The sequence below is a fragment of the Cervus elaphus genome, chromosome 6 (assembly GCF_910594005.1).
Source record: "Cervus elaphus chromosome 6, mCerEla1.1, whole genome shotgun sequence".
NCBI lineage: Eukaryota > Metazoa > Chordata > Mammalia > Artiodactyla > Cervidae > Cervus > Cervus elaphus.
Window position 1 is genome coordinate 13614558 of NC_057820.1, and position 21844 is coordinate 13636401.

Sequence of the window (21844 nt, forward strand, 5' to 3'; positions counted from 1 at the left end):
CCAGGAGGGCAGGTGCCGAGAGGCAGGGCCCTGTGGGCAAGTTGGTCACCCTGTGGATGGAGCAGAGGGTGGATGAAGACGGAGGAAGTTGTCGGTCAGATGTCTGAAGGGCTGAATACCAGCACCTGAGGCTGGGCTGGTCCTGCAGACTGGGACTTACTGGGGGGAAGAAGCAGCTCAGGAAATTATTTTCCAGGCTTACCGGTAATTTGTGTATTTTTGAAAACATTTCCTCTGGATGGTAGGAGATGCTGGCTTTCTACTTGAAGGCATACCAGCAAGTTGTACTTGAAAATAATATCAACACTACAAACAGCTACGATGCAGGCATTTAGCCTCTACTTAATCCCTGGTGGTCTAGTGACTAGGATTCGGTGCTTTCACTGCCGCGGTCCTGGTTCATTTCCCGGTCAGGGAAAGTGTCTCTTTAGGCCTCCTTTGTGGCTCAGCTAGTAAAGAATCCACCTGTAATGCAGGAGACCTGGGTTCGATCCCTGCATTGGGAAAATCCCCTGGAGAAGGGAAAGGCTACCCACTCCAGTATCCTGGCCTGGAGAATTCCATCAACTGTACAGTCCATGAAGTCACAAAAAGTCGGACACAATTGAGTGACTTTCACTTTCACTAACCCTTCTGGGATGCCCTTTGGGAGGTGAATTGGTTACTCTCCTCAGGAGGAGCGAATTGAAGGAAACTGAGGCCCAGAGTGGGCAAGCAGCTTGCTCCAGGTCACACAGCCGAGGATGGCAGAGGTGCAGAGCTCACACTGTGAGGCCCACGTTAGATTTGTTCATTTTTAACGAGAGTCAAATGAAGCAAGAAGCACTGGCCCAAGCAGCAGAAATGAGCATCCTTGTGGTTGAGGAACAGGGGCTTTTAGGAAGTGAGAGGCAGACCAGCCTGCCTCCTGAAGACCCGGACAAAGATACCCTCAAAGCCCTGGGGAAGCTTTCCAGGAATAGGCAGATAAAGGAGAAGGACCAAAGATCCTGATGGAAACAGCAGCAGTTCCCACACAGGAACTGAGCGCCTGTTGACCATCAGTGTTGAAAAGCTTCCGGCAGGCTCCTTACAGCCCTGGACGAGCTTGGCTGTATCACACGCACAGACCCTCCCCAGCACCGTCACTGCCTCCCGATCTCCTTACACCTGCTCCTCCGAGAGCCTTTGCGGTCCTAAGCCCCATCTCCACCTGGGCCACCAGCATCAGCGTCCTCTCCTGTCACCCTGGACTTCCCTGATTCCTCCTCATTCCGGTTTTCCCATCACACTCACTGAGAGGAAACAACGGCAGCATTCCTGGCGCTCTCACCATGGCCCCTCTTTTCAGGGCTTTTACTCCCTCACTCACACCTCACACCCACCCGAGGTTGTGTCCCCACTGTACAGATGAAGAAACTGAGGCACAGAGAGGTCAGGTGAGGGGAGGAGCCAAACAGGGCCACCTGCCTCCCAGCATCAGAGCAAAGAAAGAAGGGATGCACCTGCAGAATGGAAACGTGGACGGTCCCTCCCTGAGGTCAGGAAGCAGGTGCTGTCCACTGAGCCGTCTCCCCTCCTCCCGAGGACAGGGCCCTGTCTGTCTAGTTCACCACCTGGAGCCACACCGGCCCGGGGCAGGGCTCAGAAAGGAAAGGCCAAATTGAAAGAGCACATCCTTGAGGGCATGATGGCAGGGGCCCCCACGCATCACGAGGTGGGGGTGAGACCATACAGCTTCAGAGTGGGGCGGGGAGTTGGGGTGGGCAGGGCTCTCAAAGTGACAAAAGCTTCTCTGCTCTGACCCAGAAATTCCAGATTCCTCAGATGAATTCACACATGAGTAAAGAGATGGATGGGCAAGCATCTTCGTGACAGTCCTGGATTTAACAGCAAAAGATCAGAAACAATGCACACGTCCATTGAAGTAGGGCTGTCCACACAATGGAAAACAGTGCAACTATTCTTTAAAATATATATATATATTTTGCTATACTACTCAGCTTGCAGTATCTTAGTTTCCTGACCAGGGATTGAACCTGGGCCCTGGAGGCAGTGAAAACGCCAAGTCCTAACCACTTGTGCGTGCATGCTAAGTTGCTTCAGCCATGTCTGACTCTTTGCGACCCTATAGACTATAGCCTGCCAGGCTCCTCTGTCCATGGGATTCTCCAGGCAAGAACACTGGAGTGGGTTGCCATGCCCTCCTCCAGGGGATCTTCTGGACCCAGGGATCAAACCCACACCTCTTACGTCTCCTGCATTGGCAGGCAGGTTCTTTACCACTAGTGCCAGCTGGGAAGCTCCCTAACCACTGGACCACCAGAGAATTCCCAACAGTGCAACTGTTTAGGAAAGGAATGAGAAAATTACGTTCTCATGTGGAATTACCACCAAGCTGTAGGAACTGAAACAAGCAAAGCACAGGCCAGAGTGCGTAATAATGCTCCATCGGGTGGAGAGGGGTGAGTGCACCTGGGAGGTGACCGTGTAGAATACACAGAGCATCTCTGGAAGGAGTCATTAAGAAGCTGGGCTCACGTTTGCCTCTTTGGAGGGGAGCCCGGAACAGGGGTGGGAAGGAAACTTGCACCGTGAAGACTTCTGTGCCTTCTAAATTTTGAAACACTAAAGTGTCTTCCTTTTACCAATAAACAGGAGATGCAAGAGACATGGGTTTGATCCCTGGGTCAGGAAGGTCCCTTGGAGGAGGAAATGGCAACCCACTTCAGCATTCTTGCTAGGGAAATCCCATGGACAGAGGAACATGGTGGGCTATAGTCCATAGGGTCGCAGAGAGTCGGACATGACTGAAGTGACTTAGCACGCACGCACACTAACAACCCTTGTAAAATCACACAGGAAACTCATAACAGGATTGCCAAGAAAGCATCACCTTTCACTGGGGGACTGTAGAAAGATGTTTTATCCATCCACCTCCCATCTCCTACCCCCGACACTACCCCTGGCCTTTGCCTGTGTGACTGCCCCTACCCGCAAGGCCTCCTTCCCTGGCCAACCTCTACTCATCTCCAGGGCCCACCTCAGTCGTCACTTCCTCCAGGAAGCCCTCCCTGACCCCTCCCTCGCTGGTCGGCCGCAGCTTTGCACTCCTGGCCCCTGCTTGCTCCCTGCCACACCCTGTTTATGCCACTCCGTCTGGTCCATCTGTGCAACCGTCCCCCCAGGAGCCTGGAGGATGGGGACCTAGAGTGAGACTCCTGAGACCTGGCCCCCAGCTTCTCATCTGCCCCGACTGGCAGGTGCTCAGGGAAATATTTGCTCAATAGATCGCTTTGCCACAGGAACAAGATGCCTCCCAGAAGGGCAGGGCAGTGAACGGCAGTGAATCAGGTGCAGGGAGACTGCACTGAACGCTTGTACTGCCTGGCCGCCCGCCAAGCCAACTCTCTCATCGGATTTGCCTAAAAGCCCAGGTGGGGCCCGTTCGCAGGAGTCGGGGTGGGATGTGCATTTACCTCGCTGTGTGCAGGGCTCCCATCCTGCATAGCTCGGCCAGGCTTCCCCAAGAAGGCCACGGCTGCTGCTTGCTGACAGCCGTGTGATGAATTGTTTTCTGCAGAGGCAGCCAGGCTGGCCCATCTGGCTGGTCTCCAGAGGCCTCAGGTCACTCCTGGAGCGTGGGGCGGCCCGAGCCAGCTCCGGTGGGTCAAGTTCCTGCCTGACCTTGTTTGGTCACCCTGGGAAGGTCCTGTCCCCGGCCTGGGAAGCTCCAACCAGGTTGGGCCCTCTGGTCCCATCAGGCCCACCAAGGGCAGCAGGGGAACACAGGGTCCCTTCCAAAGGCTGAAATCTATGGTTCAGGCCTGGAAGCTCCCAGGGTCTGATCTTGAAAAAGTGCCATCAGGAGGAATCACCATACAAAGCAGTGACCCAGCGCGAGGAGATCCAAAATGCCACTCCAGGTGGGACTCCGGCTCAGGGTACTAAGTGGCTCCTGGCTTCAGGCTGTGATTTATTATGGAATCATCGGGTTACGCTGCCAAGACTGCTGTGACTTCTTTAATGGATTTTTCCCCCGGGGCCTCTTTGCTGAGGCCCCAAACGTGAGCAGTGGCAGAAGGAAGCACTCAAGGACACCGATGTCTGAACCTGGCAGGAGTGTCTGGGGACCAGAAATGGCCTTGACTCCCTCCGGCGGGCTCGGCCCTGCGGCTCGGCTGGCTGCTCACCCTGACGTCCCCGGGTTCCCAGCTTATCTTAAGGGTAGTCCCAGTGCTCAGAGCAAATGGCATTGTTCCAGAAAAAAGCAGGGATAGGGCAAAAGAGACGACTGCAAACCAGTGTAGTGAAGGTCTCTGCAGGATGCCGCACGATCGGGAGTCACGGGGTGGCGGGGCTGGTTCAGATTGTGAGGGTGAGGACGACATTCCAATCTGGGGACTCAGTGTGTGATGGGGCCATCTTCCAGGAGGTCCTGGAGGCTGGAGACAGACATCTGCTTGCTTCCTGTTTCCCAGCACCTCCCCGAGGTCCCGGCACTCACGTGGCAGTTAAATCAAATGCTTACTGAACAAATGAAAGGGTGGATCCATGGGCAAACCCATCTGAGGAACCGTGGATGATTGTGATGACCCATGACACATCCCGTGGGCTAATGAAGATGGTAGCGGCCTGGTGAGCTGACGCTCACTCTCGGAGGTGCTTTTCCTTTGTGTTGATGGCCTCCCAGGGCTCCTCAAAATCAATCTATTCATTTCCATCCTTGTGCTCTGGTTAGGCACCTGGGGTGTTAACTTCGAGGAAGCTGGGTGAGGCTATGTGGCTGCATTTTTCATTTCAGCATAAAAAGTGAAAATACATTAAAATAAAATCAATAAAGTTTTGCCTACTGCTCGGGAGCCCTGTTTCCTGTCCTGGTCCTTCCTTGGCCTCCCATGACAGCTGCTTCCAGGTGGGAACAACAGATTTAGGAGGGTAAGTCTGACCTTCCCTCCAGCCCCTCCCAAGGAGAGAGACAATGTCTCTGATCGGTGAGCCGGGGGCACAGGGTCTGGGCCAACGTGACCCAAGCCCCCTCGCCTCTTCCTCTACCCCTGGGTCCTACACCCAGGTCAGGACAGGGTCTCCTTCTCGGAGGAAGTAAGCGGTGCTGGGTAGGGATGAGGCAGCAACTCTTAGCACCTGGCTTGGCAAGGGGCTGCCCTACCTGCTTCCCCTCTGGTTGCACACTGGCAAGTTTCATGCCTCAGACTTTGGCCCCTGCTGGTCCCTCCGACTGTAAGACCCTTCCCCACCTCACCGGTGTATTCAGCACCTCGTTGGGCTTAGGGACTCTGCTCAGCCATCCTTCCTGAATGACTTCCCATTCCCCCAAGCCAGGCAGAACTAGCCCTTGCCTTCGTCTCACGTCCCAGGGCACATTTAACCACGAGTGCATGGTGAAATGTTTACACCTGCATCTCTCTGTTGCCCTGTGAATTCCCAGGGCAGGGACCAACGTGACCTCACCTCCTTCTCCCTCATATCATATTGCCTGGCATACAATGGATTCCACAAATGTCTGTTGAATGAATGGACTTATCAGAAAGTTCTAAGTGGTTTTAATGTTCAAAAATGTAAAAGAGATAATAACTTCAATCAAGCATCTTTGGCAGACAAAAATATTTTAAAATGTGGGGAGGGGCCTCAGGCAGGAACATAACCAAACAGTTCTCTGCAGCTGACAAGGTTAGGAGCTATTAGATCAGGTCAGGGCCTCCCAACCCGGCACTGCTGACATCTGGGCGGGATGACTCTCTTTGTTCTAGAAGGCTGTCCCAGGCACTGGAGGGTGGTGAGCAGCATCTCTGACTTCTACCTGCTAGATGCCAGCAGCAGCTTCCCAATTGGGACAACAAAAGTATTGACATTGTCAAATTATGCCCTGGGGGTGGGGGTGGGGATGAGGATCACACCCAGTGAAGAGCCACTGGACTGGCCACTTGGTAGGTTTGGGAACAGTTGATGTTCCCTTTGCTGCCTGGACGTTTGCAAAGCTGTGCTCCTAAGAATCTGCAAGTCCAGTGCATCTCCCAAGCTCTGACAATCAACACAGCTCCCTAAGCCACAGGCAAAGCCACTTGCCACAGAATGAGGGGTTTGATTGCTACCAATTTCTTAAAACGCTCTCTGAAAGTTCTGCTTCAGATTATTTATGGTGTGGAGGAAATGGCCCTGGAGAGCGCATGGTCCAGTTCTATTTATAACTCCAGTGGTGATTTATTGACCTGGGAAGTGCTGCTGATGCTTCGCTGAAGCTCTTGGTGCAAAGGCAGGATCCTCGCGGGGCTCAGGAGCTCGGGAGACGGCAGGAGGTCATCGGACTGGAGGCCAGGACAGGACGTTCCGCCTTTTTCTTGCAGACATTTCACAGCGAGCCCTGGTTCCATGGTGACGGAAGCCTGGCATATTTCAGGATCGGCTCTCAGCCCCGAGGGCAGGGGAAGCTGAAGGCAAGAGCACAATGAAATGGTCTCTACTTCTAATGTTCATAAAAGCCCCTCTGAGCCCACATTTTATCCAAGGAAGAGATGGCAATGGTAATGAACATTTATTGAGCACTTTCTGTGCCTGGAAGCTTCTATTACATTTCAGCCAGGCACACGCCTTCAGCACTGAATTATGGATGGAAGTGGGGATGGGGGTGGGGAAGGCTCAAACCCCGGGTCATCTAAAGGCCTGGGAAGACCGTCACTGGTGTCTCTGTAGAGTGATGTCCTCTGTAAATTTTGTGTGTGGTTCACAGTGACAAGAGACGGTGACCTTCTCATTAAAAGGAAGCCAGTGTCCACCGGATGCCAATGTGGTTCACAGTGACAAGAGACGGTGACCTTCTCATTAAAAGGAAGCCAGTGTCCACCGGATGCCGACCTCCTTCTTCCCCCGTTTTTGCTTTCTCCTCTAAGCCCAACCAGAAAGTAATTGTGACATGTGACAAATTTAGTTACTGCCCTTCAAAAAATGACCCCATTTTGCTTCTAGGTCATTAATCCCCTGGTGTCATTTAGAGTTCATTTTCACTATGGGAAGCTCTTACCCAAAGCCGGCCCAGAGAAACGGCTGGCAATCTGTTTTTCCGCAGGGCAGAGAGCTCTGCTCAATGCCTGTTACAGCTGAACAGAACCAAGGCTGCGGGCGAAATACAATGCTGGGGATGAGGACAGGGTGTGAGCGTGACCTTCCAGAGAAATCACCCAACAGCCCCCCCACCCCCGCCTCCTTCTTTCTCCAAAGCCACTCAGCAAGGCCTCCTACGGGCTCGGTACTAAGTACAATATTGAACAAAGGTATTTACATCAACCATTCTGTCATTTTGCGGTAAGCTATCCTGTGGCCTTGAGATTATTCCAGTAAAGGAGATCTTATCCAGCAGCCTCCTACGGTATGGTGAGAACTCTGAGGAAGGCTGAGGAACACCTGAGAAACCTGGAACCATAAGAGTATAAGATGCGCTTGGCTTGGTCCATTCATTCAATTTATGCTCCAACTATTTCCTCAAAAGTTTGGTATCGGTTTCTGCCCAATATCGCTGACTGCAGACATTAGATGGTGTTTTCTCACACCGAACTCTAGACTGTAACCTCAGTGAGGGCAGGAGGGACAACTTTCACCCCCCTCAATGAAGGCCCAGCACAATCTGGACGCATGGTGACCAGAGCTCCAGCTCTCGAGCCAGGCCGCCCGGGAGGGAACGCCAGCTCTCCAGCCGTGTGACCTGGCTAGTCACCCTCTCTGTGACAGACCTGTACTCATATGTGAAGCAGAACGAATGTGGAGATTTATTCTGTGGGTTTACAGTGAGTGCTGGATAAGCTGATGCACTGCACAGAGTATGCAGTCAAGAAATGAAGGCAGGACTTCCCTGGTGTTCCAGAGGTCAAGCATTCGCCTGCCAGTGCAGGGGACATGAGTTTGATCCCTGGTTCGGGAGGATTCCACATGCCTTGGGGAAACTAAGGGTGTGAACCACAACTACTGAGGCCATGCTTTAGAGCTCTACGGGCCACAACTGCAAACACTGAAACCCTCAAGCTCTAGAGGCCATGCTCTGCAATGAGAAGCCGATACACCGCAATTAGAGAGTAGCTCCCGATCGCCAAATAGCTAGAGAAAGCCCAAGTGCAGCCACAAAGACCCGGCACCACCAAAAATAAAGGACCAATAAAGAAATAAATGTTAAAAGGAGAAATAGGGGCTGGGGTTCTTCCTCATGGTTGTTCTCATCAACATCATCGTTACAATCTCCTAGACTCCCCTCTCCTTCATGCTTCAGCCTCGTTTAATTTCTTGCCAGTCTCCCAGGGCTTCAGGATTGCTCACCCCTCTGTCTTTGCAGTTATCATTCCCTTTGCCTAAAATGTCAACCTGCTTGTGATAAGGTAGGTCTATGGTCAAAAGTCAGGTGTAATTTTCCTAGAAAAAGATCAGAGCTGGAAAGACATTCTCATTATTAGATAATAAGCCTGTAGACAAATAATTCAAAATGAAAGTCACCAGTAAAAAAAAAAAAAAAAGACTTTAAGGTCAGTCAATAACAACAGCTGTCACTTACTGAACATCTCCTGTGTCAGGCAGTATAGTAATTGCATTATGTGCATGATTTCATTGAATTGTCCCAGAGACCCTGAGAGGTAAATATTGGCTCCATTTGTTAGATTAAAAAAATTAATATAAGCATGAAGGCAGGAGAGAAGCCACAGGAATAAAAGCAATAACCATAGGTTGAAATAAAATGCTAAGGATAAGATCAGTTTTCTCCTAAGTAATGGTTGCTATTTTTTTTCTTGAGCATCTCTTATATTCCAGACATATATTCAATTCTGCTTATCTGATTTTATCCTCATATCAACAGTAGGCGTCATTATCCCCATTTTACAGACAGTAAGTAATCTGCCCAATGTTACGTTGAATTACAGCTGAGATTTGAACCCAGGCCATCAGACTGCGAATCTCATAAGTGAAACGGGCTTTCTCTGTGAAAGCAGAGTGCTGCTTGGCTCTCACCGCATGCTGCTGAGTCGCGTCAGTCACGTCCAGCTCTCTGGGACCCCAAGGACTGCAGCCCACCAGGCTCCTCTGTCCGTGGTAATCTCCAGGCCAGAATACTGCAGTGGGTTGCCATACCCTCCTCCAGGGATCTTCTCCACCCAGGGATCAAACCTGGGTCTCTTAACATATCCTGCACTGGCAGACGGGTTCTTTACTACTAGCACCACCTGGGAAGCCCTGACTCTGACTGGTTTGGACATTCTGGACCAAACCTTGAGTACATGCAACTAGGAAAGCTGGACAAAATTTAACAAAAGATCTACATGAAAGCATCTGAGAGCCCCAAAGACTGTGAGGATTCATGGGACTAAAATTCAAGACAGGAGAGAAACCAAGTGTAGCTGGCCCGCATTCGAAGGCTGTATTTCCCCTCCAAGTGAAGGGGGGTGTGAAGGTGGCAGCTAAGAAGTATTACTAGAAAGCTAAGCAGAGCTTTTGACAGCCTCATGGGGTGGGCAGGGGCTAGGGGAAGGACACTGATAAACATTACAGGATTTTGCTTAGAATCCTGAAAGGCTGGGCCCTATGAATAACACTGACCAAGAAACAAACAAATCTTATAAGTATGAAACTCACCTCTGAATCAGTTCTGGTGTGAAGAATGGAAAAAACCCTGTCTGGGTGAAGATACTATCAAACAGAATCTAAAAATATGCCTTCACATTTTTTCATGCATGATGTCTAGCACTCAATGAAAAATAAGCCGACACAGAACACACAAAAATAACCAGACACAGAACACAAAGATAACACAGAACACAGAACAAAAGAGAAAATTAAAAAACAGAGAATAAAAAGAGACTATAAGGGAAACCTGGCAGCTCATATGGTATGGAATCCGCCTGCAATGCAGGAGGCCTCAGTTCGATTCCTGGGTCGGGAAGATCCCCTGGAGAAGGGACAGGCTACCCACTCCAGTATTCTTGCCTGGAGAATCCCATGGACAGAGGAGTCTGGAGGGCTATGGTCCATGGGGTTGCAAAGAGTCGGACACGACTGAGCGACTAAGCACACACATAAGGGAAACCTGGGTGGGGGTAGGGGGTGTTTTGTGGTCACTCTCTAGTTCTTGATCTGGCGATGGCTTTATGAGCATAAATCGTTCCACAGCAATTCATCGAGCTGTACGCTTCTGAGTTGTACCCTCTTCTGTATGTGCGTTATGTCTTCAACAAAACTGTTTATTTAAGAAATTAAGTGACTGGGACTTCCCTGGCGGTCCATTGGTTAAGAATCTGCCTTCCAATGCAGGGGACATGGGTTCGATCCCTGGTTGGGAAATTACACGTCCACGTGATGCTGGGCAACTAAGATGATGTGCCACAAACAGTGAGCCTGCGCTCTCTGGAGTCCGCTTACCACAATTACAGAGAAGCCTGCGTGCTGCAATGAAAGATCCTGCATGCTGCAACTAACACCCGAAGGAACTGATAAATAAATCAATATTTTTTTTAAAAAATTAAGTGACTGATGTCTTCTCACCTTCAAAGAATCCAGTTGAGCTGTCCATGCTGGCCACTCAGTCTCAGGAACAGGCTAGGACTCTGAATGCAAAGGTCTCTGCAGGACACTGTCCATTTGGGGATTCAGGAGGCATTTCTGAACTAGAAGAGGATATGCCCAGTCAAACCTCAATCCAGAAATCTATTCTAAAAATCAGCAAGTCTTGAGCCTTTTCATTCTCTTTCATTCCCAGATCCTTCACCCCACGACAAAGCCCCTCTTTTGAAGGGTGCCTTTGAACTCTATGAGTACCACACCCACACCCCTCTGATGGTACTGCCGTGGTCTTCAAGTATCCTAGAAAATTGCCTGCCTTCTTCACCATCCACTACCTGGCTTCAAGCTCCTTCAGCACAAGGACCACCACCTCTGCAAGCCAGCTCATCTTTGTAAGCCCTACAACACTGATAGGGGTCTGGCACGTGGCAGCCTTTTAGAAATGCTGAGTGAATAAGTAACCTCATCAATCTGGTACACTTCTTCCTTTCAAGGATGAGGAAGCTGAGCCCAGATAAAGGAGGAAACTTGCACAAACTAGTGGCAGAAGCAGGACCAGCTAGAATTGATGTGCCTCCAACTGTGAAAACAGATGCCAACCCAGACTGCAGGGATGGAAACTAAAGGTACAGAAGGGGTGGGGTCCATCCTGAGCAGCTGAAAACTGAAGCCAGGTCTCTCTTCCTATTGTTGGCACTATGCAACATATCAGGCACCGACGCATCTGAAAAATATCACGTTATCCTCCATTTAAAGATAAGGGACCTGGGTCAGAGAGGTTAATTAACTCACCCAAGATCACACAACTGGGTAAGAACAGAATCTAGTAATAAGACTCTCTAAGCAAGCAGTTATCAGGAGCAGTTCATTTATCCATACCTTCTTCACTTTTATATTGAACATCTTAAAACAAAATAACCCTAAATACACCCCTAGGAAGCCCCCTCCCCCAGGGCTGACAGTCCACTGCACTGGTAAAACAAGGCTCAGGGAAATTATTTTCTTTTTAATAATAAGAATAATAGAACAACAAAACCCCACCCATGTTACCATCTAAGTAACCATTGTTGGTATTTTATTTTCTAGCCTAAGCTGCCAGTCATTCACAGATATTCATGTACAGTTATATCAATGGTGTATATGTTCACTCAGTTGTGTCTGACTCTTTCTGACCCCACTGACTGTAGCCCATCAGGCTCCTCTGTCCATGGAATTTCCCAGGCAAGAATACTGGAGTGGGTTAACAGTCCCTTCTCCAGGGGATCTTCCTGACCCAGGAATCGAACCTGGGTCTCCTGCATTGTAGGTGGACTATTTTACCACTGAGCCACCAGGGAAGCCCCTCATACTTAATAAATAAGAGTTAATCAACAATACTGGAGTTTTCCTGAATAGTTTTTCACTGTCATAAATAACCTGCATGTATATGCCTGTCCACTGAGCTTTTCCACACATAGAATGATTTACTCAGGATAAATTTCCAGGAGTGAAACTACAGGGCTGCAGAATTTGGCCATTTTGGTATGGCAGTATTTTTCTAACATGTTCTCCTTAAGAGTGAAACAAAAAGGCAGAGCCAAGTAGGAAACAGAGTGCAAGACAGCAGGGTCTGGTTTCCCTCAGTCGTCTGCACTTGACCGTGGGCGTTTCCCCACCCTGGCCCACCTGTCAGATTGTTTTGCTGGCCTGGACTGGTCTGAGTATGCAGACTCTTCCTAACTGAAAATCACACTGACCTCTGACAACTGCCGTCATCTCAGATTCGACGTCCAGGTGGTGGCTTGTCTGGAAGAAAGGACATCCCAGCAGTTACTCTGCATGACATGGGAGGAAAAGCCTTCCACACGTGTCTACAACTGGGAAGAGCTGCCCCTGGCCCCTGCAGAAAGTGCATCCTGTGGCCGGATCACTCTTCCCTGTGTGTGCACACATGCAGGCAGGGCTGCCTCCCTCTTTCGCCCACGACCCTCGGGAGTCCCGGATTTGCTCCCAAAGATACAGGTGTAAGGAAAAGCTTCCATTTCCTTTATTCAAATTGAACCTCCAAGTGGAGACTGATGAATAGGTTTTAAAAGCTGTTACAAACATAGACAATGTGTCAAAAAGCAAATATATCACTTTGTTGACACAGGTCTGTATAGTCAAAGGTCTATGGTCTTTTCAGATGTGAGAGTGGGACCAGAAAGAAGGCTGAGGGCCAAAGAATTGATGCTTTTGAACTGTGGTGTTGGAGATGACTCTTGAGAGCCCCCTGAACTGCAAGGAGATCAAACCAGTCCATCCTAAAGGAAATCAACCCTGAATACTCATTGGAAGGACTGATGCTGAAGCTTAAGCTGCAATACCTTGGCCATTTGATGAGAAGAGCTGACTCACTGAAAAAGACCCTAATGCTGTGAAAGATGGAAGGCAGAAGGAGAAGAGGGCAACAGAGAATGACTTGATTGGATGGCATCCCCGTTGCAATGGACACGAACTTGGGCAAAGTCCAGGAGATGATGAGGGACAGGGAGGCCTGGCGTGCTGCAGTCCATGAGGTCACGAAAAGTTGGACATGATTTGGCAATGGAACAACAACAAAAAAGGTGTGTGGAGTGGGGGGAGGGAAGGAAGGCAGCCACACAACAGAGTCTCCAGGAGAAATACTCTCTCTGCATGAAGGTCCTTCCGACCCCTTGTGAGAGCCGATCACTGAGCTGCTCCTGTGACCCCTGATTCAGCACCCAGGAATCCAGGTCAGGCTGGACCCAAGTCTCTGCACCACTCCATGGACCAACTGTCCTTCTCTTCCCCACAAGTGCACAGGCCCTGGAAGAGCTGAAATGACAATAGGAACTCAGCTGGTGGGCCTGGCGGCTCCCAGTGGATTCAACAAAAGCAACAGCTGGATCTTTAAGGCAGGTTAGAGTTGATTCTAGACCAGCAGCCCAGATCTTGCTTCCTCTTGGGTTTTCCAGTAGGGAAGGGGCCCCGAGTGCAGTGTAGCTGTGATAGTGCCCTTATCCCATCTCCACTGTGTCCTCCGAGTGTTTGCACCAGCCACCTTCCTGCCTGGGGGGTCCTGCTCACTCATTCTCTGATGAGCTTCTATGCATACATCAACACCTAATCCAAATATCCCCACCTCTATGAAATCTTCCCTGAATCCACTTGGCTGAGTTCAGCCACCTGCCTATCACATAGCCCCTCTACGCTGCACTGGGACACCTGGGCTCTTTGACTATCCCTCTAAATGGATTGACTAATCCACAGACAAAAATACAAGGGCATGGATGATGGCTCTACCATGTTCTGATACTAATCCAGTTACACCACCACTTATTGGGAGCCCTCTGTACCAGGTACAGTACATTCTCTCACTGCATTTCCTGCCCTCAGAACACTCCACTTACATCTCCTAAAACTCTGTCTTCGAGGACCATGACCCTTCACAGCCCAGTGCTTTTGTACATGCCATTCTCCCAGCCTAGAGGGCCTTCACACCATCTATCTAAATCCTTAAAAGCCAAGTTCTGTGTGCTTCCTCCTGCAGGAATCATATTCCCAAATCAGTCTCCTTCTCTCTGCTCACTGCTATGCTTCAACTGAATGCATTTGCTTGCACCTGGGTTTGCAGTTAGTTTTATTAGACACAGACGTCTCCAGGTTTCCTTGACCTTTGTATCCACAGAGTAGCCTCATAGGCACTAAACTACTTCCAGAGGCACTGCATTCAGTACTTGATCAGAGATCTACAGATCTTTTCCTGCTTCTCGTTTATCCCATCAGCCTGGAGAGGCGTGGAGCCAGGCAACCTCGGGTTGAACCTAGCTCTGCCGCTTATTGGTTCCATGGTCCTGGCCAAGTCAGTTGAATCCTGGCCGAGTCAGTCTTGCCCTCTCCATCTGCAGAGTGGAGCCACGAATATGCTCCTTGCAGGGTTTTGTCAGAGCCAAACAAGAGTAAACATCTACTAAATGCTCCACGCAGAGTAATAGATGAATAAAGCCTCACCCTACACACTCCACTCCCCTGCCTCTCTCCCCAGGTAAATTTTTTGGGGGGATATTCTCCATAAAAGGCAGCAGATGAAGAGAAACTAATTGCCTCGATCCTTGGAGGCCCAGGCTTGGGGTCATTGATTTAATGAATTAAGGGAGTTTAGGGCTCTCAGTCTCACTGTTTCTTTCAAGATGAGATTCCATTTCCAAAGGCTCATATATAGATCTTGTTGACCAGTGCCCAGAGGACAGCAAGATGTTTCCAGGATGTGGAGAATGGAGGAAAAAGCAGGGCAAGAGGAAGTGGAATTAGCAGCTTCCTCGTCTGGTTACATGTGTCTTTTTAAGGCTGGGGTCTCAATGACCCTCTAGTGTTAGTACACCAAGTCCCTGATCTCCCCCAGTGGAGTGATTTCTGCTTGAAGGGACCCTATATCCTCTGTGAATATCTTTACGTGATGGCAACGTGATGGGCATTTGAGGGGGGTCTCACAGAGCCCTACAAGAGGTCAGCAACCCCCACCCTGTGCTATCCAAGCCTAAAAGAGCAGGGGACTTCAGGAGGTGACGGGTGAGCACTGGGTCACAGGGTGGCTACTCTTCAGGGTCTGGGTGTCTTTATCTGCCAAAGGAAATTCCATGCCCATGGAGAGGGCAGGGAACCTCACCTCCCAGGAACAGCAGGGAGCCAGGCAGGGCTGAGACATCCAGTGCGCTGATGGATCTTCTGTTTGCTGAGCTGACTGCCCCCTCAGTGGAGCCTGCAGGAGGCTGGGCATGGGCCGGAGGGCACCCTTCCTCCACCTCTCCTTGGCACCCAGGCATCTGCCTCCAAAAGCGGATGACACTCGAGTGCAAACAACAAAAATGGTGTCTCATTCTTGGCTTGAGAATGTCAACAGCCTAGGTCCTGGTGAAATCCAGAAAAAAAGAGATGTCCTGGGGCTGGGGGTCAGGGAGGAAGTTAAGGGGGCCCCGAGAAGGTGCCCAGAGCCCGGCCCAGTCAAGTCAGTTTGGGGATAGGGTAGGACTGAGAACCCCCATGTCCATTTGGGAGTCCAGGAACGGAAGGAACCTGCCCTCCTCCTGCTGCCATCTCAGCTGAAGCCAGGGAGGTGCCAAGATCCCGTGTTCCCAGCTGAAAGACAGCGGGGGACCCATCCAAGCTGGCCTCATGGTATTCCCTGCTTCAGGAACAATGCTCAAGAGAATCTACAGAGCTGGAGGAAGGACACTAGGTAGGATGCAGGGCTGGCCTGTGGATAGTGGCAGCCATGGACAATAACACAGGTCAGGAAGATGGCAACTCTAGGGGCCCACAGCCCCCATCCCACCCACGCACTGTCCTATGCACTGAATGTCTGTGTCCCCCAAAAAACTCACATGCTGAAATCCTAACCCCCATGTGAGGGTATTTGGGGATGGGTGATCTGATCAGAGGTGATCAGATCATGAGGACAGGGTCCTCTGGCTGGAACCAGTGTCCTTGATAGAAGAGGTGCAAGAGAGCCTGCTTCTCTGTCCACCACGCAAGGACACAGTGAGAAGGTGGCCATCTGCACCCCAGGAAGATAGCCCCCACCAGAACCCCACCACGTGGCTGATCCCCAGCTTCTAGTCTCCCGGACTGTGAGAAACAAGATGCTTGCTGTTTAAGCCACCCGGTCTGTGATATTTTTGTTAAGTGAGCCCACCAGACTAAGGCACTTTAGATGTAGCCGCAAGAAAGGGGCCCAGGGCCTGAGCCCACTGAGGCTCAATTTCTATCACCCACTCAACCAGGGCAAGAAAAGGAAGTTGATGGGAGGTGGTCACTGACCCTGAGCCACTGCTGTGGCAGAGGGGAGAGCACCGTCTTCCTGAAAGGGTGGAGCTCAGATGGACCCCAGCTCTGAACCCCAGCCTGCCACCCCCGGGTGTGACCTTGGCCAGCTCTGACGCTGGGGCTCAGTCTCCTCCTTGACGAGGCAAGATGTTGGGAGGATGAAGTGAGTGAACCACAGAAAGTGTCGGTTCAGGGCAGGCTCTGTGAGCCTCCCATCATCACCGCCTCCCGGGAATAAATGAACAGCAGTCTGTCCATATGGGACATCCCCCTCATAGCCCACACCCCGCTCTCCCTTAGGAGTCTGTGGTTAATGGGAGCCCCCTCCCGAGTACAGGGCTCCCAGGACCCGCCCTCTCGGCTCTGGCACGTGCCCCCCTCCTCAAGTCGGTTAAGTGTCCCTCCAGCCAGTCGGCAGCCCTCCTGGGCTCTGAGCCCAAACCCAGTGTCCCCACTGGGAATTCCATCTGTGTTCTCTGAAACGAAAATCAGCACCAGTAAAACCCACTTCCTGCCCAGCTGCCAGCGGGAGGAGCTGCCACCACCACCACGAAGGGTCTCCGTGCCCCCAGGGCTCTGCTCGGCTGCCTGGGCCTTGGGTGTTTACGGCCCGAGCCATCTGGCTGCCATGTGCATGGCCTGCCTGGGACTCTGCAGCCCAGTCCAGCCCACAGGCCTGCTGGGATCATCTTCCTGAAGCACAGCAATTACTGCTCCACCTCTTTGGCAGCTCCCCATTCACTGAAGAACCAGGTGCAAACACCCCTGTGGCCAGTCAGGTGCCCGTGACCTCCTGTCCAGCCTCTCAGAACTTGTCCACTCGGGAGCCCCCTCACTCCAGCCAGCCTGGAGCCCTTTTTGCTTCTTAAATATATCACATTTATTTTTCACTGCTTTATATTAATATAGGGCTTCCCTGGAGGCTCGGATGGTAAAGAATCTGCTGGCAGTGCAGAAGACCCAAGTTCGAACCCTGGGTCAGGAAGATCCCATGGAGAAAGGAATGGCTACCCACTCTAGTATCTTGCCTGGGAAATACCATGTATAGAGGGGCCTGGTGGGCTACAGTCCCTGGGGTCACATATTAATATCTGCACACCGAGGATTGACCTTCCAGGGACAACAGGGATGGATCACTGAGGGCCTGGTCTGTACGTGTCAGACCCCTGCTGCTGCCCAAATGCCCCACAGGCGCGCACTGCACCCAACACACTGCCTCTTCACCTTGCAGCGGCCCTGCACAGAAACCCACAGCCAGGTTCAAATCCCAGCTCTGCTTATGCAAACGACTGAACACACAGAAGGCTGAGCTAGACAGCTGCTTGTAGACATGTGTCTTTAGGCATGACTTGTAACCTCCATGAGTCTCAGTTTTCCCATTTGGAAAGGCGGGGGGCGGGTGATAATAATAGCACCTCCCACACAGGAGGACTCCTTAAGTCAGTTACATAAAGCCCCCCGGGTGACACATGTCACTGTTCCCACCTAAGGCCACAGAGTAAGACAGAGGCAGAGCTAAAATCTGAACCCAGCACTCCTGGATGCCAGAGCCCACCCCCTTGACGACTGCTCACACGATGACCAGGTTCCTACCTGCGGGACAGCCCTGTACAGGGTGTTTCATGAGTCATCTCCAACCGTCTTCATGTTCCTTCTACCAAGCAGGGTGTAATAGTCCCATTTTACAGATGAGCAAAGCAAGGCTCAGAGCAATTAAGGCACACACATAGTCTCCATCTTTTCCTTTTTGACACTCACTGTAATTTACAATTATTTCTCTCCTTGTCTATGTGCACATTTTGGCCTGTCTGATTCATCATTTCTCCCCAGCCCCCAGCACCATGCTTGGCTCATGACAATAGGTGCTCAATAAATATCTATGAAATGAAATGGCAGGGCCAGGCTTTTGTGGTTTGTGGAGGGGACAGTAAGATATTCCTCAGATCAAGAAAGTGGGGGTGTTCTTGGTGAGCTGCAGCCATGAAATTAAAAGATGCTTGCTCCTTGGAAGAAAAGCCATGACCAACCAGGACAGCATATTAAAAAGCAGAGACATTACTTTGCCAACAAAGGTCTGTCTAGTCAAAGCTGTGGTTTTTTCAGTAGTCATGTATTGATGTGAGAGTTGGACTATAAAGAAAGCTGAACACTAAAGAATTGATGCTTTTGAACTGTGGTGTTGGAGAAGACTCTTGAGAGTCTCTTAGACTGCAAGGAGATCCAACCAGTCCATCCTAAAGGAAATCAGTCCTGAGTATTCATTGGAAAGACTAATGTTGAAGCTGAAACTCCAATACTTTGGCCACCTGATGTGAAGAACTGACTCACTGGAAAAGACCCTGATGCTAGGAAAGATTGAAGGTGGGAGAAGGGGATGACAGAGGACGAGATGGTTGGATGTCATCACCGACTCAATGGGCATGAGTTTGAGTAAACTCCGGGAGTTAGTAATGGACAGGGAGGCCTGGCGTGCTGCAGTCCATGGGGCCGCAAAGAGTCAGACATGACTGAGCGACTGAACTGAACTGAACTTGGTGAGCTGAATTGTAAAATAATGCAAAATGGGTCAGGGCGTATTCAAAGTCGCCTGAAAAGGAGGGAGTGTAAGCTTATGATTGGCCATGGCCTTTCAGAATATCCACAGGGGAGACACTCTGGCCTAGGGAGGCCTGTCTGGGCCCAGAAGCACATCCTTTCAGGAAATGAACCTGTCAGGCTGATGACACCACTAACTCTCTCTGTTTTCATCCCAGGCTCCCAAATGACCTTATGACTACAAATGTTGATTGACTTACAAATGAACCAATGAACTATGAACTGGATTTTCCAGATAACTCCACTATAGGGAGAGAACAAGCTGATTATTTTTTCATCCATCCAATATTTCAGCCTGTGCATAGCTTGATCTCGCATGAGAAATGATTGCTAGTGTTTGGGTTTATACCTCAGACTCTGTGAATTTGGTCAATGTAAGTCAGCCTGTCCAATCCCAGTGAACAAATTGGGTCTAGTTTCAGAGCCTGCCAGACAGAACAGCCCCTGGGTGGGTGGGAGGGTTCACTGCAATGAGGCCTTCTCAGCCCACAGCCAGCCTCCTTCCCAGGTGACCCTTGGCACATCCAACATCCTGCCTTAACTGAGATATGGGGACTGTGCCAGGCCCCTCAACAAGATGCCGACCTCTCTCTCCACCCCTATTCTGCCTCTGAAGAAGCCTGAAAGCCTCAGGCAGAGGGATGAGCACTGGCCTGGGAGTCAGGGGCTCTAGCTTCAAATTCTGACTCTGAACCAAGTTGCTGTGGTCCTGAGCAGGCCCCTTGGCATCCTGGTGTTCACATGGGCTCTGTGGAATCTGGATTAGAGGACACCTGAAACCCTAAAAGCTGTAGGGGAAGGAAGGGACAGAGGTTTGTCCTGCAGAGGCTGGGCTGGGAAGGCCAAGGCGGGAGATGCAGACATGGGGCTACGCTACCAAAAGCAGGCCCCTCTGACTGCAGAGCCCCGGGGGGGATGGTGGAGAACAGGGCCGGCTATATCCACAGCAGCAGCCGCATTTCCGCCTTGCACAAGTAGGAACTGAGCTAGTTTGGTGGGGGTGCTGCTGGCTGGTCCCCAGGAATGGGGTTGTGTGCCTCAGGAGTGTGTGTATGTGTTTGCTTGCGTGTGAGTGTATGTGTCCATGGGCAGACTCAGCTGAGCACCCACGGGCACCCAGGTACTGCTGCTCAGAGCCAAGCAGAAACCTGGGAACATCTTTGCCAGACCTGGGTCAGAACTGGCCTCCATCACCATCTCCCTGGGAGCTCTGTGACCTTGAGTGAGTCTCCCAACCTCTCCGAGCCTCAGTCTCCTCTCCCATGGACCATTAAAAGAGGAGATTCTCATTCATTTAGTTCATGACTTCATTCAACAACTATTCCCTGAGCAGCTTTTCTGTGCCTGGCACTAGAGAGACAGAAATGGTTAGGGAGCGGCTCTGGCCCCAACAGAGAGGCTGACAAAACTCCTCTAACAGTAGGGGGAAACTCCTCTAACTTGCTGCATCAGTCATGCCCACGTGCCATGTAGGATCCAGGGCCAGCTCCTGAGCAAGACCACACCTGAACTAGGCCCTGAAGGACAGACAGAGGGTGGACAGGAATCCTACCAGAGGAAGTGGCAAGTGCTAGGGTCCTGGGGCACCCATGAAACAACTGTCTGATGAGACAGAACTTGTATGACACTGAATTAAAGTCACAGTTTCTGTGTCTGTCTCCCGCACCATGTCACGAACGCTTTCTAACGTTAAGGATGACTGGATCACCTCCCTGTGCCAGCCCTGAGCACAGGCGCTGGCACGGAGGAGCCGTGTTCCAGGCAAGGTCAGCGGACAGAAGGAGGGAGGTCCGGGCAGGTGGATGAAAGGGTAGGTCAGGGGGTGGACAGGCGGGTGGATGAGCCCACAGTCCCTACAGGAAGAGGGGCAGGGCGGTCTGCGGGACCCTACCTCTGGGACCCTCGGAGCCAGGAAGGTGGCCGCGCACTCGGCCAGCGCCACGTCGTTCACCATGCTGTCCGCCATCCCGGAGAGCAGGTGGTTCTCCGCCCCGTGTCTGCGCAGCTCCTGAAGCAGGTGTGTGATCAGGTGGTTCCTCTCCCGGCACTTCTGGACCAGGGAAGCCAGCTTGGCCTGGGGGTGTGGGAGTGAAGACACAGCGGATGGGTCCACGGATGCCGGGCTCCTGTGGGGGCGGGGCGGCCGAGCGGGAGGGGCGGGGCCCTGGCTCCAGGATTTGCTTCCCTCAGCCCCGCCTTGGGACCCCGGGTGGCTCAGCTGGTAAAAAGTCTGCCTGCAATGGGGAAGACCCAGGTTCAATCCCTGAGTTGGGAAGATCCCATGGAGAAGGGAATGGCAACCGATTCCAGTATTCTTGCTGGGAGAATCCCATGGACGGAGGATCCTGGTGGGCTCCTCCACGGGGTTGCAAAGAGTAGGACACGATTGCACAGCTAACACACACACACACACGCACACAGCCCTGTCTTAGCTCAGCCTCCTCCCTGCCATCCCTCCCTTCACCTAGAAGCCAGAGACAGCTTTGAAAACAAGGGGCCACACTGCTCCCCACCCCCTTCTGGATGCCTTCTGGACGGGTCTTCAGCCCCTCCACCAAGCAGCTATGAGACCTGGCTCCTCTCTACTCCTTGACTTGCTCATCTGTACAATGGGCATTGTCACCACACCAAGACAGAAGGAGACAATGCAGACAAAGCATGCACATCGGCCGGCCCAGGCAGGTGCTCACACATGAAAGGTCAGACCGTGCCTCTCCAGCCCCATCACAACGATGACCCTCTTTCTCATGCCTCGTGTTCCAGACAGACTGATCCACTGCCCACCCCCAACACCCCAGAACTTCCTCACTATTCCTCTGTGGCTCCTGCATGTCCTCAGCCCAGGAAAACCTTGTACAGATCTGTTCAGAGGCCAGCCTGGGCAGTGCCTTCCCAGATAGGCCCCCCCTCAGGC

At 51.4% G+C, this 21844-nt stretch overlaps 1 protein-coding gene across 1 annotated transcript in view; it reads right to left on the bottom strand.

The window, feature by feature from the left end:
* The window catches only part of C6H4orf50 (chromosome 6 C4orf50 homolog), a 132432-nt gene that overhangs the window by 60265 nt on the left and 50323 nt on the right, over window positions 1-21844 (bottom strand). The window contains exons 10-13 of the mRNA XM_043906219.1: window positions 20822-21004; window positions 12267-12315; window positions 10513-10634; window positions 6210-6428 (exon numbers count right to left, since the gene is read on the bottom strand). Of these exons, the coding sequence (XP_043762154.1) occupies window positions 10567-10634; window positions 12267-12315; window positions 20822-21004 (300 nt within the window). The 3' untranslated portion in view covers window positions 6210-6428; window positions 10513-10566. The remainder of the gene's footprint in view (window positions 1-6209; window positions 6429-10512; window positions 10635-12266; window positions 12316-20821; window positions 21005-21844) is intronic.